The 18,714-nt window shown below is 43.3% G+C and overlaps 1 protein-coding gene across 1 annotated transcript in view; it reads right to left on the reverse strand.

Annotated features, from left to right (window-relative positions):
• The window catches only part of LOC311227452 (zinc fingers and homeoboxes protein 1-like), a 39,290-nt gene extending 23,385 nt beyond the window's left edge, over positions 1-15,905 (reverse strand). Inside the window, exons 1-4 of the mRNA XM_084313110.1 lie at positions 15,582-15,905; positions 14,612-15,097; positions 10,181-10,861; positions 4,013-4,139 (exon numbers count right to left, since the gene is read on the reverse strand). Of these exons, the coding sequence (XP_084169236.1) occupies positions 4,013-4,139; positions 10,181-10,861; positions 14,612-14,958 (1,155 nt within the window). The 5' untranslated portion in view covers positions 14,959-15,097; positions 15,582-15,905. The remainder of the gene's footprint in view (positions 1-4,012; positions 4,140-10,180; positions 10,862-14,611; positions 15,098-15,581) is intronic.
• Positions 15,906-18,714: the final 2,809 nt, after the last annotated feature.

Here is an 18,714-nt window from a genome sequence, read left to right on the forward strand (position 1 = left end):
ACATAGCACACACATCCACACGCACACACTCACTTTAAACAAACACACTGTAGCACCCACTCCACACACTTTATAGCACACACCCACTTTAAACAAACACACTGTAGCACCCACTCCCCACACTTTATATTTATTGATGAAGGATTGCACTACAACTCGTACACCTTACTGTAAATTGTACCTAAATTGTACCTCATCCCATTTCTGCTTTGCACTATATAGTACTGTACATTAGTACACTGCATAGTATTGTATATTATATGGTAACTCAGAACATTGTACATATGTCTATACCGAACACTGTGACCTCATTTTCTTCTTCTAAATTACATGCTATACTATGTTATTTGATACTATCTTGTCTAGCACAGTCTCTGGAGCGTAACAGTAAGAAGCATTTTGTATGAAAGTATTCTGTACTTCTGTATGACAACTATTAAAGAAACTTGAAACTTGAAACTTGAAATAGTAAACGGTGCAATTACAGGTGGTCACTGGTCATTTCAACGTTTTCAAAGTGAAATCAAGTAACTAGCTCAGTATGCAGCTCAGTATATTAGTAACCCGGCTTGTATTAGGAGGCCGGCTTATAATTGCTTAGCTCAAGAGCGCACCCGGCCATTAATAGAGACCCGGCTTGTATTTGAGACCCGGTTACTATTAGAGGAATTACGGTAATATACGTTATTTCAAATGGGGATTTTCACTGTGTAAATCATGAAATTCACGTAATTAAAGACGTACGTTTAATAATAATTTAAAAAAATATGCACTTTACTTCCTGCCAAAATGCCATAGACGCGCGACCGGGACCGGTGCGCTATTATTGTGGCAGCGTATTTTTATGCTCATGTGTTTCCCTACACTTCATGTGTTATTGGAGGGAAACTAAGTTGTCATGGGTGAACCTGTAAAAAGCCTCATAACAGAACACCTCAACCAACTCGCTGAGCAGCTACGGACATATTTCCCACCTATGGATGCATCTCAGACGTGGATTCAACCCATTTGAAGTTTCCCCTCCGGTCACTACAACAGCAGCAACAGCTGATCGACCATCTGATGGAGCGTTGCTGCTGTGGTTCAAACGAAATTTTTGGACCAAGGCAATGTCAGCATATACGTAGTAGAAAAGACTTGCGCACATCCCCAGTGTAGTCACGGGTGCTAGACTCAAAATAGATCTGTAATGTTGTGGAAAAAAAGTCTGCACACCGTCTATAGTGTTCCCAAGTTTTAATGTACTTGAACTAGGGATGTCCGATATTATCGGCCGACCGATATTATCGGCCGATATCGGCAGTAAAATGTGATATCGGAAAATATCGGTATCGGTTTAAAAACAAAAAAAAACAATAACAATATTTGTTATATATATATCCAGTGAAATTATTAGTTACCTGAAATTATTCAGTTTTTTGGACGGGGAAACCCTGCATATATCGGTATCGGTTGATATCGGTTGATATCGGTATCGGAAATTAAGAGTTGGACAATATCGGAATATCGGTATCGGTAAAAAAGCCAATATCGAGCATCCCTAACTTGAACACAACGTTTCGGCCTGTGGACACTTGAAAAAGGCCACAGACCGAAACGTTGTGTTCAAGTACATTAAAACTTGGGAACACTATAGACGGTGTGCAGACTTTTTTTCCACAACATTAATGTCAGCATATACCCAGACCTGGCAATGCAAGCCGTGAGGATTTTAATGCCCTTCGCCACAAGTTATCTATGCGAGGCTGGATTATCTGCTCACACAGCAGTGAAGACAAAATATCGCCAAAGACTGCATGATGTTGAGAAGGACTTGCACATTAAACTGTCTTCAATTGCCAAATCAGCAAACTTCGCAGAGCTTTGTGCACAGATGCAGGCCCATCCGTAGCATTAAGCCGACAGACGAGGGCAAAGTGCTGCGAAGTGTGCTCAATATTATTATTGCTACCAGGTTAGTGCTGGTTTTAAAATTTAACGCAGGTAGAACATGACTCCACTATAACAGAGAAAACAACACAAACCCTTACCCAAGCAATTGCAATTATGATTAATCTCAGGCCTACTGGGAATTATGCCTTTCTCTCTCTCTCTCCCTCCCCCTCCACTCCTTCTCTCTGCAGGCCACTGCACTTGAAAATCCATGAAAATGGATTTTGTTTTCGTTTTTTGGCCAATCTGTTTCTGAATGTAATTCTCATTTTGTTCTGGTGAAGTATTTTATTTGTTGCAATTTGGGTAAAATGACTGGTGTTACCTACATTTTCGTTAATAACTGCTGCTGATTGATAGCTGGTTAATTGCTGTGCGCTCGCTAAGGCGAGGATTTTTACTTGGTTTCATATTATTATTCTCCCAATTTTTGTGAACGTGAGAGCTCATAGGCCTACTGCACTTTGGTATGTGTTCTTATTGGATTAAACCTGTTGCCTTTAGTGCGCCTATGAATAGACTGTTGTCTTTTTTATGTCGGGAATTGGGGGGTGCGTCAGCTAGGTCGGGAGGTGACGGGGGGTGCACAGCCAAAAAAGTTTGGGAACCGCTGGTCTATATCAATATTAATAATAAATTGTTAATTAAAATGAAAGTAACACAAGCACTTTCTCCTCTGTACCTGCTATCATTCTGTCAGAAAAACAGACACAATATTATTTGTTTATAATTGGCATCATCATTCAACACAATTCAAATCTTCACACACCAAAGCCATGGTATCATTATAATCACTCTGCCTGTTGTACATTTATTGTCCACTAGATGGCACAGTAGAGCAAATTAACCACCATGAAGCTTCGGCATATGAGTGACACTATTGGGTGGAAAGCTTCAATGCTTCATGAAGGTTCATCTCGCCATCACTACCCGTGACCTTGAGTAACATTAGTCTATATCACATCACAATGTTCCTGTTACCCTGAGTATCTTTAGTTTATATAAATGTTTTGCCACCCGCAAACCCCCCCCCCCCCAGGCACCGGCGAGCACCGGGATCGGCAGCGTATTTCCCTTTGGCGCCCTTGTTACCAGATTAGACTGGAAACACCAGCCCGCTCGCGATCTGCAGCGACGGTTTCGCCGTTTGTCATGAGCGAATCAGACATAATACCAGATTAGAAAACCATCAAAACTGGATAAACAAACAGAGACAGAATGGTTTAAAATCATGGATTTTAAAATGTCCAAGAGTTACCAAGCTCTTGATTATTTTAAAATTGAACCCATGACACATATTGGCTCTATCTGTGATTATAAAAAAGAAGCGGAGCTGCTAGCATGACTCAGTATTGGGACTATGGTGGTCACTGTGACTCTGTCACATTACCCTACTCGTCGGTAACAGCGTTTGTGATTTTATTGTGTCAGAATTCAAACAAAATGCAAATAGGGAAGAAATTACCCAATGCAGGTGTAATGAAAGGTTTTAACCCTTTCACTGCCACACTACCAAACGGTTAACCCTTTCACTGCGACAATACAGAAGGTTAACCCTTTCACTGCCACACGACAAAGGGTAAACACTTTCACTACCACTACAGAAGGTTAACCCTTTACGATCACACAACCGAACGGATGGAAGTTGTAGGTTTTTGGTTTCTTACTTGGTCCAGCTTCCCCACTAATTTATATACCCTTTATTTAGTATAATTGTATAAATTGGAAGGCTAACTGGGTAATCAGCCCGCCGGTGATTTGCTGATTTTCTGAACTGCGTGTTAGAAAAGATGAGATCTCAGACTGGCTTACCTGTACGTCAATCAAGTGGCAAATGCCATAGTAAGGATGGATGATAGGCTAACTTTTATTTATAAAAAGAAATGTCAATGCCATGCGATCTACCCACACTAACTTTGCGATCGACGTATTGGGCAACCCTGATTAATGTTACTCAAGGTAACAGGAACATATTCATATAGACTAGGAAACTCGTCTGTGGTGTGATAGTAAATGGGTTAACCTTCTGTACTAGTGTGGCAGTGAAAGGGTTAAAAACGAACAACAACAAATACCATACCTCCTCTGGAGTCCAGCTGACGCCGTGCTTCAGTCGCTGGGCAGAAAACCACACTTTGATCTGCTCCTCGCTGAACTTTGTCTGCGATGACAAGCCCATGATCTCAGACACCGACGGATACGGGAACCTACGGAATTATAACAGAAGAAGAAGAAACAGAAGGAGAAGAAGGAGAAGAAGACATGGGAATTAAATAGCTCTTTTCTATAACTCTACAAAGAGGATATCCCTAAAATGTCTTTACATCAAGGGGCAGTGGTAGTGAGGCCAACAACAGAAGAGCATAACACAAACACACAAGGACGAGTGTGTGTGTGTGTGTGTGTGTGTGTGTGTGTGTGCGTGCGTGCGTGCGTGCGTGCGTGTGCGTGGCTTTGTAGGTGGAGACCAGGGCCCTCATTTATCAATGGTGCGTACGCACAGATATGTGCATAACCCGTGCGTACGATCATTTCTAAGCAAAGTGTGGGACTTATCATTTTGAACGTGTGCTTGACTTTGTGCGTATATCTACGCACAGCTCAGAGCATGCGTACCTGGCGCCCAGCGGTAGAATATGAAGACTACAACGCGGAAATAAGCTTCCGTGCATTAGTTTCAACACTGGCGTGTTCTGTATGACCCGTAATTCATTATAGTTCATTGTAAAATAGCGACAGTGTAATTATAACGGGCTCACAGGCGAACAAGAGGTTGGCCCGGGGGGGCAGACGCAGAACACCCACCTCCAAACGCGATTAAATATTGTTTCAAATAAAAAGCAAAATACAATTATTTTGTGTGTCATGTTTCCAAATAAGATTGGTCACAACTAAATGCTTTCTACTTCAATTTGTTGGTTAGAATAGATGACCTCCGTTGAAACTTCACTGAGACTAACACAGTCTATTTGTGAGCTCCCGCACAGATGTGATTGTGATAATAATAATAATAATAATAATAATAATAATAATAATAATAATAATAATAATAATAATAATAATAATAATAATTTCATTTTATATAGCGCCTTTCAAGAGACCCAAGGTCGGAGGTAGGGGGAAAAAATAACAAAGTAACAAACATAGTGGACAGACACAACATATAAATATGATGATGGAATTCAAGTTCGCGTTTTTATTGATCACATAGGCAGGCTATACATGGCGTAGGCTACATGGCAGTGAGATTCATTGTTCTTGTACTCTCGTATTATTGTTATAGTATTATGCTATTGTCAAGAAGGAAGTACATTATTTTCAATCATGGCTTTAATTCGTATAGCCGAGAAGCAGTCTCCTATCAGCTTCATTAATCCCGACCCATCTCAGCCACAGCATAACTGAGACCGGCTATGGAAACAAATCATAAATAGACTGCTGTAAATAAAATAGCCTAGGATAGGCTATAGCAGGGGTTCCCAACCTTTATTCTCCAGAGCCCCACGATTCCTTGGAGACATAGGAATATGATATGATATAAAGGTATACTGGTCCGTCAGCGAGGAGATAGCCCACAGCGGATAGCCATTTGAGAATATAAAAAATAAATCCGATATTGGTCGACAGCGGAAAGTTTGCTGGGTTTCAGCTGTCCTGACTGGTGGGGAGTTTGTTCCACCATTGTGGAGTTTGGACTGAGAAAAGAATAGCCTGCTTAGTTTGACATGTCCCTGCCATGCTGCGTTATGCGCAAATTACTGTTGCATAATGTAGGCTATGCAAATGCATATATAATTTATATAGGCTATACCTAATACCGACATCAAAATAGATTGTATGCCTCAGAAGGTTCCCAACCACAGCCAAAAAGAAATTGGGGACGCAGCCTTCGCAAATTATGCACCAAAGCTATGAAAGACCCTACCTATGGACATTAGGGAGGCTAGATCTCCAAATATATATATTTTTTATCAACTTTTTCTCCTCCTTTTTTCTGTGATTTTTCTCCCCATCCCAATTTACCTCTCGTGCCAATTCTCCCTCCCGTCTTGAACGTTGCTCGCATATGCCCCCCACTGGCCGGTTGTAGGGAGGATAGAAGCCTTGGATCACGTGTCCCCTCCGATACACGAGGAGGCAGCCTGTCACATCTTTTCACCTGCCAGCGCGGACTCTCATTGGCGAGGTGTAACGTGTGGGAGGCTCACACTACCCCCGCCATTTCCTGTCTCTGCTGTGCAGGCGTCCCCCAACCGACCTGTAGGAGTCGCTGTCCACAACGTCCAGATTACCACCCATCGACTTCCACCCGCTAACTCTGCCAATGAGTTAGTATGACGGCTGGCCCAAGCCGGAGGCAACACAGACAGCCGGAGTCAAACCCGGTGTCTCTTGCGTTGGTGACGAGCGCAATGTCCGCTGCGCCACCCAGCCACCATTCAAAATATTTCTTTATCTTACCTCTACACCTTAGCCTTTTAACACTTTGATTGCCTAAGGCTAAATTCATGATATACCTATAGGTTGCCAGCTCTATTTGTCTATGTAGAAGTTCCCCTTCTTTGCAGGGCTATAACTTTTTAAATTCTATTGCTAAATTGCCATTATTAGGGCCCATTCAATGTCCTATATGTATTGTTCAGGGTGTATGAACGTTAAACTTTTTCATTCACATATTCATACTAAAATATGATCTAAAGTATAAGTATGTTTTCATCTCTTTCTGCAGCTTTCTCCAGAACGTGATTTATAGCCCCAAATGCATTATATTGATGATGAAATACAGTTTGATGGCAATCGGCGCGATATAAAAGATTCCAACTGGACATGGTTCTAGAAGTTACTACACGTCGTCTGATGTTGACCGGATGGCCGAGGGGGCGTTTATAATTCCGTGGGCAGCGTTATACCATTCATCTAATGTGGGTCAAATGTTCATCAGATCAGTTAGTATCGTACACATTGAAAAATAACGCTGAATCTTACCGTATCTTCCTCGCGCCGTTGGGCGATGAGCGTGGAACAGACATTTGCCTATTATGGGATATAGAAATATCCGGTCCATTTCCAGGTTGTATAATATATATACGTCCAAATCATGTTGTTTTTTCGAGTTATTTGCAGCGATCGATGTTCACTGTGTGAAGACCGAGTCTCTCTAACGATAGCGAGTGCCCGGACCCCATATGGAGTGAGTCCTACCGGGTTAAAGGTAACATCCGTTTTTTCGATCTGCCGATCGGCCACCAGATGGCGGTCTTGAACCGCTAGAGGATTAAGAGGAGATCACACTTGTGTCTAAGGCCCCCGCAAAGGAAATATGATTCCGATCACAGATTTTTGAAATATTGATATCAAAGACGAGTTATGGCGTCTTCGGCAACTTGAGCATGGCGGGGAAGGATGCCTAAAAGCGTCTTCCGGCAGTTAAAGTGTTAACACTATGATCGCAGGGGACGAGTTAAGACGTCATTCCTAGCCATGCTCATTCTGCCGAAGACGCCGTAACTCGCCTTTGATTTTTATATATTAATATTTCAAAAATCTGTCATCGAAATCATATTTCCTTTCCGGAGCCCTGAGATGTACTGGTTAGCTCCACTCAACTGTCTAACGGTTCGAGAGCGCCATCTGGTGGCCGATCGGCAGATCGGCCAAGAGGGAGGGGCGCGCCAAACAGGAAGTGCTCATCCATATGTGCTCCGGGCACTCGCGATCGGTAGCCGGACTCCATCTCAACACACTGGATGATCAATCGCTCGCCCTAACTCAATAAACAACGTTATTTGGACGTATATAGTATTATACAACCTGGAAATGGTTCATCAGGATCAACATCCCATAATCGAAAACGGTCTACTCCACGCTGATCGTCCAACGGCGCGAGGAACATACGGTAAGATTCAGCGTTATTTTCTAACGTATTCCATATAAACTGCTATGATGAACATATGACCCACTCTGGATGAATCATCTAACGCTGCCCACGGAATTATAAACGATCCCCCGCCCATCCGGTCATCATCAGATCATACGTAGATCATTCTAGAAGTACGTCCAGTTGAAATTTTTCATCTCGCGCCGATCGCTACCAAACTGTATTTCATCATCAATATAATGCATTTAGGGCTATAAATCACGTTCTGAAGAAAGCTGCAGAAAACGATAAAAACATACTTATACTTTAGACCATATTTTAGTATGAATATGTGAATGAAAAAGTTTAACGTTGCTACACCCTGAACAATACATATAGGACATTGAATGGGCCATAATAATGGCAATGTAGCAATAGAATTTAAAAAGTTATAGCCCTGCAAAGAAGGGGAACTTCTCCATAGACAAATAGAGCTGGCGAGGGATGGTAAATTATGAATTTAACCCATGGCGATTAAAGTGTTAATACACTCCACTGCTTGTGATTGTACAGTAGATGAGATTGCATTATTTTACTCTGTCTATTCTATTCTGTCTATTCTATTTTACTCTTTCATTACTTTTTAAACTGTCAGGTTTTAAACTGTGTGGGTATCAAACAGGAAGAAAGATCGCCAGGTTTTAAACTGTGTGGGTATCAAACAGGAAGAAAGACTGTCAGGTTTTAAACTGTGTGGGTATCAAACAGGAAGAAAGACTGTCAGGTTTTAAACTGTGTGGGTATCAAACAGGAAGAAAGATCGCCAGGTTTTAAACTGTGTGGGGGACCCAGGCCTGGAACTGCGCCCTGAGAGGGAGGTTTGAAGGGTCAAAGTGGGCATCAAACAGGAAGAAAGACTGTCAGGTTTTGAACTGTGTGGGTATCAAACAGGAAAGACTGTCAGGTTTTAAACTGTGTAAATTCAGAACTGCACTATTGCATTATTTGACTCCATCCATTCTATTTTACTAACTATTTTATTGCACTATTGCACTATTTTACTCCATCTACCTACTCTATTTCACTCTTTTATTACGGTCTATATTACGTGTGATGATCAAACCATAAATAAGAGGCCTATTGGGATGTTAGACCCTTATATGAAAAACTATGATTTAATGTTATTTCGTTTCATACTTATTTTATGTCTACACTTAATGCATTGCTCTTGATCTGCCAATTTTGTGCTCATTTTATGCCTGTCTTTTTCTACTGCTGTGAAGCACTTTGAGCTGCAAAAATCAAAGTTTAATATTATTATTATTATTACCGTCTCAATAAAGAACATTCTGTCCCCCTGTCTCCCTCTCAACCGTCCTAACATTTCAATAAAGAACCATCTCTCCTGTGTCTCCCGCCCAGCCTGCAGACAGTCTCAATAAAGAACCATCTCTCCTGTGTCTCCCCCCCCAGCCTGCAGACAGTCTCAATAAAGAACCATCTCTCCTGTGTCTCCCCCCCAGCCTGCAGACAGTCTCAATAAAGAACCATCTCTCCTGTGTCTCCCCCCCAGCCTGCAGACAGTCTCAATAAAGAACCATCTCTCCTGTGTCTCCCCCCCCAGCCTGCAGACAGTCTCAATAAAGAACCATCTCTCCTGTGTCTCCCCCCCAGCCTGCCAACAGACTCAATAAAGAACCATCTCTCCTGTGTCTCCCTCTCAGCCTGCAGACAGTCTCAATAAAGAACCATCTCTCCTGTGTCTCCCCCCCCAGCCTGCCAACAGACTCAATAAAGAACCATCTCTCCTGTGTCTCCCTCTCAGCCTGCAGACAGTCTCAATAAAGAACCATCTCTCCTGTGTCTCCCTCTCAGCCTGCAGACAGTCTCAATAAAGAACCATCTCTCCTGTGTCTCCCTCTCAGCCTGCAGACAGTCTCAATAAAGAACCATCTCTCCTGTGTCTCCCCCCCAGCCTGCCAACAGTCTCAATAAAGAACCATCTCTCCTGTGTCTCCCCCCCAGCCTGCCAACAGTCTCAATAAAGAACCATCTCTCCTGTGTCTCCCCCCCAGCCTGCAGACCTTCTCTCCTGTGTCTCCCCCCCAGCCTTCCTACGGTCTACTACATAAAGATAAAATATGGACTGCCTATTCTCCTTTTGAGAACAAGAGTAGCATTTCCAAAATATTACACTCTGTGGTGACATTACTGTTTGAAAGCTGCATGAACCCTTTCACTGCCACACTACCAAATGGTTAACCCTTTCACGGCGAAAACCCAGGTTAACCCTTTCACTGCCATGTGACAAATGGTTAACCCTTCCACTACCACACTACAGAAGGTTAACCCTTTACTATCACACTACAGACGGTTAACCGGCTATGGTACCTGTTATAAGCGCTGACCAGCAGTACGTTGTTATCCATGGCGGTGTTGTAGGTGGGGATGCTACTGAGTGGGATGAGGAGCTGGGTCTGGGCCTGTGAACTGTTCTGCTGGTTCTGTAAGGCAGACAGGACCTGGGCCAGCGTCCCTGGGGGAAGCATGGTGGCCCCTCCGGAGTGGGAGTTGGTCTTAAAATGCAGCACGTTGGGGCCGTTGACTATGATGCTCGGCTGGACCGACTGGACCTGTAAGGGCGCAGGGGTGGAGACGGCAATGATCCGAGGGGCGGCGACGGGGGCGGGGGAAAGGGTGGGAGGCTCGCTGTTGTCCTCATCCTCTTCTTCCTCCTCCTCGACCTCCTCATCCTCTCCCCCCTCCTCCTCCTCATCACTCTCGACTTTAATGACGTCGGCGGCGGTGACCATCCTGTGCGAGCCAGCGGCGGTGAACTTCTTGGGTTCTGTTCTGCTCCTGATCCTCATGATGGGTGTCTTGCTGAGGGCGATGCCCTTGCAGGAAGACTCCTCCGCCTCATCGGCCTCCACTTTGACAAAGCTGCCATCGAAGGTGAGGTCGTTCACCGTCTGCTTGATGATGGTCTGGTTGTTCCGTTTCACCATCGTCCTGGTGAAGTTGTCCTCACCGGGGTGGTGGCGCGCGTTGTGCTCCAGCAGTGCATCGTACCTAGAGGGGGGGGGGGGGCGAGAAGGGTGCACTTAAATAACATGACTTTTGGGAGGAGTTCGGACTAGTCCCCGACCGCCAAGAACCCAGGTGCAGTTCTTGACCGGCTGAACTTCTCCGCTCACATCGCCTCAACAACCAGAACATGCTAATTCTCCCTGAGCAACGTCAGAAGGATCCGCCCCTTCCTGACCAAAGAAGCCACCCAACTCCTCGTCCAATCAACTGTCATCATGTCTCACCTCGACTACTGCAATGCACTGCTCGCTGGTCTACTGACCACTGCCACCAAACCACTTAAATTCATACAAAACGCAGCGGCCCGCCTGATCTTCAACCTACCAAAGTCAGCCCATGTTACCCCACTTCTCAGAGAGCTGCACTGGCTTCTCGTCGCCGCACTTGACCTGGCCTACCGTGCAGCGAGGGGAACAGCTCCCTCCTACCTCCGGTCAATGGTCTCTAACTACACACCCCCAAGACCCCTGCGCTCTACATCTCCTGGCTGCCTCAGACCCACTCCTATCCGAGCTAAAAAAAACTAAGTAGGCTATTCTTTTCTCAGTCCAAACTCCACAATGGTGGAACAAACTCCCCTCCACAGTCAGGACAGCTGAAACCCAGCAAACTTTCCGCTGTCGACTAAAAACACCTCTTCAAACAATATCGGATTTATTTTTTAATAAAAATAGATAACCATCTTACTTTAAATGTTTTACTATTATGTACCCTAATACTATGCTACTACTACCTATCTTGCTAATATGTCTATACTACTATGCACTCAGTGTAACACTCAAGCTCAATACTATGTAACACTCAAGCTCAATACTATTTGACCAACAATGCCACTTTACCCTTAGCTGCCAGAGATGTACCCCTCCTGGTGCCATGCTGTTCACAATCTAAGTCGCTTTGGATAAAAGCATCAGCTAAATGACCAAATTGTAAATTGCAACGGCCAATTTACACTAGGATGCTCGACTAGATGACTATGACACATTTTCAACAGAATAAAGTGTTGGGTGTCGCTCAATATTTATTTTTTGAAATGCCAGAATTTTGTTAGGCTGCAGACTCTGCCATATTTGTCACACAGTGTAATTGGATGAAATGCCAACCTTGCCAATGGTTTATGGTTTCACTTTGGTTTCAGCAGTAGCTAGCATTTGTATACATGGAGGGGAAAGATTGGCAGAACAATTGAAAACAAAACAGTCGGGAGCTTGGTGTCTTTTGTTACAATAAAGATAGTCTTGTGTAGCCAAACCTCTCTCCACACTATGTTAGCGCTGTGCCAGCACTGAACAGAGGTCTGACTGAACCTATTATCATTTTGGTATAGGGCGGGGAAAAAACACTCTGGCTTGCGGCTTGTTTGTATTTCCATAAACCAATCACAGCGGCGGTGCCCATCGCAAAATAGTGTTGCAGATAGCGGGGGGAAAAAGGAGAATTCCGACTGAAATAGTCTGCCAATAGCATGCTTATACCCAGTCTATATCCTGTGAGTCAGACTACAATGAAGACTACAGAAACCTTTGCCAAAGCACAAACGACACCTTCATTTCGGTCAAGAGAATTGTTGAATGCCCTAGGATAAATCAGCCTCAAGAATAATCTAGCTTCAAGATGTCAAGCTTCAAGATAATAACAAGACCGTCGAAATCCTGAGGCAGCCAGTCGATCGGCCGCAAGTTTGAAAAAAACCGCCTCCTCCAGAAAACAGCACCTCCGGTTAGTTTTCTGTTCAGGTTCACCAGGCGCCGCTCCTGTTGCTTTGTAGTATGATCATCAATATTAGTAGTATGACGACAGGTCTCTGTCTCCCCACACTGTTCTAACCAGCTTTTGTGCTCAATGTTCCTTACAGTGAAGCTTAATGTCCAGGCCTACAGTGAAGCTTAATGTCCAGGCCTACAGTGAAGCTTAATGTTCAGGCCTACATGGAAGCTTAACGGTCAGGCCTACAGTGAAGCTTAATGTCCAGGCCTACAGTGAAGCTTAATGGTCAGGCCTACAGTGAAGCTTAATGTCCAGGCCTACAGTGAAGCTTAATGTTCAGGCCTACAGTGAAGCTTAATGTCCAGGCCTACAGTGAAGCTTAATGTCCAGGCCTACAGTGAAGCTTAATGGTCAGGCCTACAGTGAAGCTTAATGGCCAGGCCTACAGTGAAGCTTAATGTTCAGGCCTACAGTGAAGCTTAATGTCCAGGCCTACAGTGAAGCTTAATGTTCAGGCCTACAGTGAAGCTTAATGCCCAGGCCTACAGTGAAGCTTAATGTCCAGGCCTACAGTGAAGCTTAATGTCCAGGCCTACAGTGAAGCTTAATGTCCAGGCCTACAGTGAAGCTTAATGTTCAGGCCTACAGTGAAGCTTAATGTTCAGGCCTACAGTGAAGCTTAATGGTCAGGCCTACAGTGAAGCTTAATGTCCAGGCCTACAGTGAAGCTTAATGTTCAGGCCTACAGTGAAGCTTAATGTTCAGGCCTACAGTGAAGCTTAATGGTCAGGCCTACAGTGAAGCTTAATGTTCAGGCCTACAGTGAAGCTTAATGTTCAGGCCTACAGTGAAGCTTAATGACCAGGCCTACAGTGAAGCTTAATGTTCAGGCCTACAGTGAAGCTTAATGGTCAGGCCTACAGTGAAGCTTAATGGTCAGGCCTACATGGAAGCTTAATGGTCAGGCCTACAGTGAAGCTTAATGACCAGGCCTACAGTGAAGCTTAATGTTCAGGCCTACAGTGAAGCTTAATGTTCAGGCCTACAGTGAAGCTTAATGGTCAGGCCTACAGTGAAGCTTAATGGTCAGGCCTACATGGAAGCTTAATGGTCAGGCCTACAGTGAAGCTTAATGGTCAGGCCTACATGGAAGCTTAATGGTCAGGCCTACAGTGAAGCTTAATGACCAGGCCTACAGTGAAGCCTAATGTTCAGGCCTACAGTGAAGCTTAATGTTCAGGCCTACAGTGAAGCTTAATGTCCAGGCCTACAGTGAAGCTGAATGTTCAGGCCTACAGTGAAGCTTAATGTCCAGGCCTACATGGAAGCTTAATGTCCAGGCCTACAGTGAAGCTTAATGTTCAGGCCTACAGTGAAGCTTAATGGTCAGGCCTACAGTGAAGCTTAATGTTCAGGCCTACAGTGAAGCTTAATGTTCAGGCCTACAGTGAAGCTTGGCTATGCAAGGAACATGCTAATGCTAACCTTATGGGAAATGCGCTTACTGTCTTCTCCAGAGTCAGACAAGAAGCTTCCATTAATTTGTGCTAAACTAGGCTAGCTTACAGCCGCATAGCTTCCTACTGAACGCACAGAGAGGAAATTGTTATCCATCTTCTTGTCCGACTCTGGAGAAGATGGTAAGCACATAATGTTGGCATGTTCCTTTAAGAATGCTCTATCCTTGAGACATAAACTAAATAATAATAATAATAATAATAATAATAATAATAATAATAATAATAATAATAATAATAATAATAATAATAATAATAATAATAATAATAATAATAATAATAATAATAATAATAATAATAATAATAATAATAATAAGACAGTTTGAAGAAAAGCAATTGTCCACAGTATTGACAATGCATTTAATTTGAACTATTTTTGGCTTTATGTAATTTTAGTTTTTTTGGTAGGATGTCCTATATTTTTCTCTTCAAAAATAACATTTATATTGTACTTTGACACACGATTTTGGGAACACACACACACACACTCACAAAGAAACTAAACTACCTCTTGGTGTGGAAGTCACACTCCATACAGACATACGAGGAGTTGAGGACAATGTCTGGGTGTTCCGTGTCAACGTGTTCCGTGAAGAGGTTGAGGTCAGAAGTCTGGAAGCTGCAGTATTTGCACTCATAACCGTCCATGTAATGGTCCGGACCCTGTCTAAAGCCCGCCCGGTCCACATCCCCAAACTTCTCGCCTGATAGGCCGTGAATCTCCAAGGGGATGTTGGCTGTTCCGCTGTCAGGCTCTTCAGCTACATCCGTCAAGTCCTCCATCTCTTGGTCGGAGTCTACAGTCTCTCGGGGGTGGACCATGCAAGGCGTGGTGGACTTTCTCCTGCTTGCCATCCTGTCTGTGTGTGTGTAGGCGAGTAAACTGAAGTGTCCTAGTTCGAGTTGCGGTGGTTGATGTTGTGTCGAGCCTCTCGCCGCTCCATAAAGTAGGAGGATGGTCTTGTATGTGTGTCCAGATCAGTGTCCTCAATCCCTGAAAAAAAAAAAAAAAAAAAGCCATATTTAACCAAACGATGCATCTGCAATGGTAACATGTGAGCATACCGAGTCCCATGAAACTGTATCAATCGACTATTTTCACTAACCAGCCAAACATTGAGGAATGTATAGTTTCATTTAAATTTGAATGGGTAGCAATGCGCTCCATCCATTTGACTGGCTACACTGTTGTTATGGTGACTTAATGACACAAATCTGCCATGTCTCCCCCCCCCCCCCGTACCTCTGTCACGACACGAGTAAACAGCAAACAGTCATAACAACAGTCGTGGCTTATGATGGCTAGTAGAAACATCCATTTCGCTACGTTAGCTACGTTTTTAGGGGGAATGGGGGGGATTCATTTCTACAAGTGGGGGAACGCCTCTATAACTTAGGCTATATAGCTGGTATTCATCATGCATTTTTACAACTCGCACGAGTGGATCATCAACCCACTTACACTAAACATGATTTACCTTCTGAGAGAGCCGTCTTTAGCGTGCATCTTGCAACACAAATAGCTGGCTAGTAACTGTAGCTGTAGTGTAGCATCTCTGTTGGGGTTGTGTTGATGATCCGCCGTCTTCCGCCTTCACCCTCCCCAAGTGGACCGAGTGGCAGAGCGACACAGGCAGCGCAAGGAATCCATCTGTTTCCGATAGTAGGCATATATAGATAATGATGAGGCTAAACTGTCGACGATAATAAACTCACTCTCGCCAAATGTCTTTGCCAAGCTACACGTCGCATTGTTTAGTTTGTCCGTGGGTTAAAAAAAACGATCAGAAATATAGTTCACCGTTTTCTGACGATGGTCATTATTTTCATTCCACTGGAAAAAAAATAGCAACAGTCTGGAAATAATATCCGGTGTTTTTTTTTCAAAATAAAGCCACGCGATTGATTGATTGATTGAAAACTTTATTAACAGATTGCAGAATGGGTACAATACAGTACAGCTCAATACACACAATTGTTAAGGGGATGCAGACCAGAGAAAGACTTTCGTCTTGTTTACATCAGGGTCCCCCATTTTCAATTAATCAGGACATATATGACATACATGACATACAGATAGTCAGTACTGCTACATCTATACATTTATGACATACCAGATTTGCAAATACAGTACTGTTTGTGATACAAAAGGAGTCAAGAAAAGGGAGTATATACATTTGACGTAGAAACTGTACATTGGAGGAGGTTGGGTGGGGTTGTGTGGGGGGGGGGTTGGGTACATTGGGATATTGACAACCATACTGGGTAATTTACATTGGAGGTGGTTGGGGGGGGGGGGGGGGGAGAAACACTGTATAAACAAGCAAAACTGTACATTGGGGGGGGGGGGGGGGGGGACACTGTACAAACAAGCAAAATTGTACATTGGACTATTGACAAAACCATACTAGGTAAATTACTGTACATTGGAGGGGGTTGGGTTAGGACATTTACAGGGGCCAGTTTTGAATTGCAGTCTCCCGTAGGTATCCCTTGAGATTGGTTTTGAAAGTGGGTAGTGATCCACATTCCTTTACAGCTTTGGGTAGGGCGTTCCACATTGATGTGGCATAATTGCGAAACGTGTTTAGTCCCTTATTTGAGCCGAATCTGGGTTTAACAGGATTTGTGGAGCTCCCTCTGGTGTTGTGATCGTGGTATTCACTGACCTTTGGGAAGTATTTTGACATGTACATGGGTACCTTGGTCGTGTAGTGTATCTTGTAGACCAGGCCCATTGCAAGTTGCTGTACTCTGTCATCTACTCTAAGCCATCCTAGGTTGTCAAAGTGGGCAGGGGTGAGGTGGGTTCTAGGAGTCAGGTCAAGCAGTAGTCTGACCAGTTTGTTTTGAGATGTTTGTAATTTTGTTTTTAGCGCCTTTGAGGTGCTTTGGTACCATGAGGTGCAAGCATAGTCGTAGTACCCTTGAATGAGTGCTCCTGCCAGAGTCTTCAGGGTATTCCTGTTTACCAGAGAGGAGATCCGGTACAAGAATCGAGTTCTTTGGTTGACTTTTTTTATTACATTGGATGCCATTTTGTCACAGGAGAGATTAGCCTCTAGGATGGAACCCAGGTAGGTAATTTCATCTTTCCTTGTGACAATATTGTCACCCACTGTCACTGAGAAGCCGTCGGTCTTGCTGAGTTTGTTATTTGAACCGAAGAGAATGGACTCCGTTTTTGCCCATGTGTAATGATAGTTTGTTATCAGTGAGCCATATGCAGATTCTGCCTAGTTCCGAGCTGAGGGTTTTTTCAACCTGTAACTTGTTCTTGTCAGAGACCAGCAGGGCTGAGTCGTCCGCTAGATATACGTTAGATATGATTTACATTAACTTCGGTTAAAAAGAAAAAGCAACAGAAAGGTACAAATAAAAATGATTAGGTTGCAAATACTCCAGTAACCGACAGTCAGAAACGTCACTCTTCTCCTAAACTGCAAGGATTCCAGTCACGAGTTAGGACGAGATCAGATAACTGGAGCTGCGTGAGAGAAATATGAATGTGAATCATGCAAACTGTTGTAAATTACATTCTATTATAGAAAAATCCATGAACTATATCGATCATAAATGTTACATTATGTACTGTAACTCTGGGCTCTGGTGTGCTATATAACGACACAATCCAATGTACTGCTTATGTCATCTAAAATGGCATTTTACTTTTAGTAGTGACATATTACATTGCATTTATTAAACAAAACGCACATTTTTGTAACACAATTTTGAAGGTTACGTCATTGCTTTTATTTTGAAGAACTCACACAGGCAGAAATAAGGCTGCGAATTGCTGATGACTTGATGCAGATATATTTTTTTTTCTTGCAGCGTCGGTGCCGAATATTCTTGTGCGTCATTGCGTCATCGTGAGGCGACTTTTTCTTTTTCAGTCCCTGGAAACAAATCCTCAAATCGTTAAAATGTATACAATGATATCCAAAATGAGTGTGAATGAATGACATTTTATTTTCGTGTCGTGTCCGACGACCCATCCATTACGGGATTATAAGACACAAAAATAATTGAATATAACGTTCACTAATTGAATATAACGTTCACTTCCCAAGGTTTGTAAGCTACACCATCAGAAGCCAAAATAAATACATCACATAATATGTTCTTTTCATACGATCCCAAGCTTTCTCTAAATAGTCTGCAAGTGCAAATATCCTGTGATAAAAAATCCATTTTAGTCTTTCTGCATCACTCAACCACATTAACTCAAGGTTTTTACACCTGTCAAATAACTTTTGACGCAACTTATATAATGGCCAATAAAACATAAAATGAAACTCAATATCAATATTACAGTAAATACAGATCCACTCTTCTTCTGTGACCCCCCCTTTTTTTTTGTTAAGTAGCCATTTAACACAAAATGATGACTGTTAACAGAATTCGGCTATAGGGCGACAATAATGTGGTCAAGAGGCATGGTTTCTATCTTGAGCCTGAACTGGCATGGTTTATTTTATTCAGATGGAAAGAGCAGCAGTAACATACATGGTCTTCTCTCACTGAGAGACATTGGGGGAGAGAACGAAGTGGGAGGATACACTTGCTTTTATACTCGCCACAAGGTGGTGTACCTGGGTGGCTCCGCCT

Source organism: Notolepis coatsorum, assembly GCF_963971535.1.
Source record: "Notolepis coatsorum genome assembly, chromosome: 4".
In the NCBI taxonomy this organism is placed as follows: Eukaryota; Metazoa; Chordata; class Actinopteri; order Aulopiformes; family Paralepididae; genus Notolepis; species Notolepis coatsorum.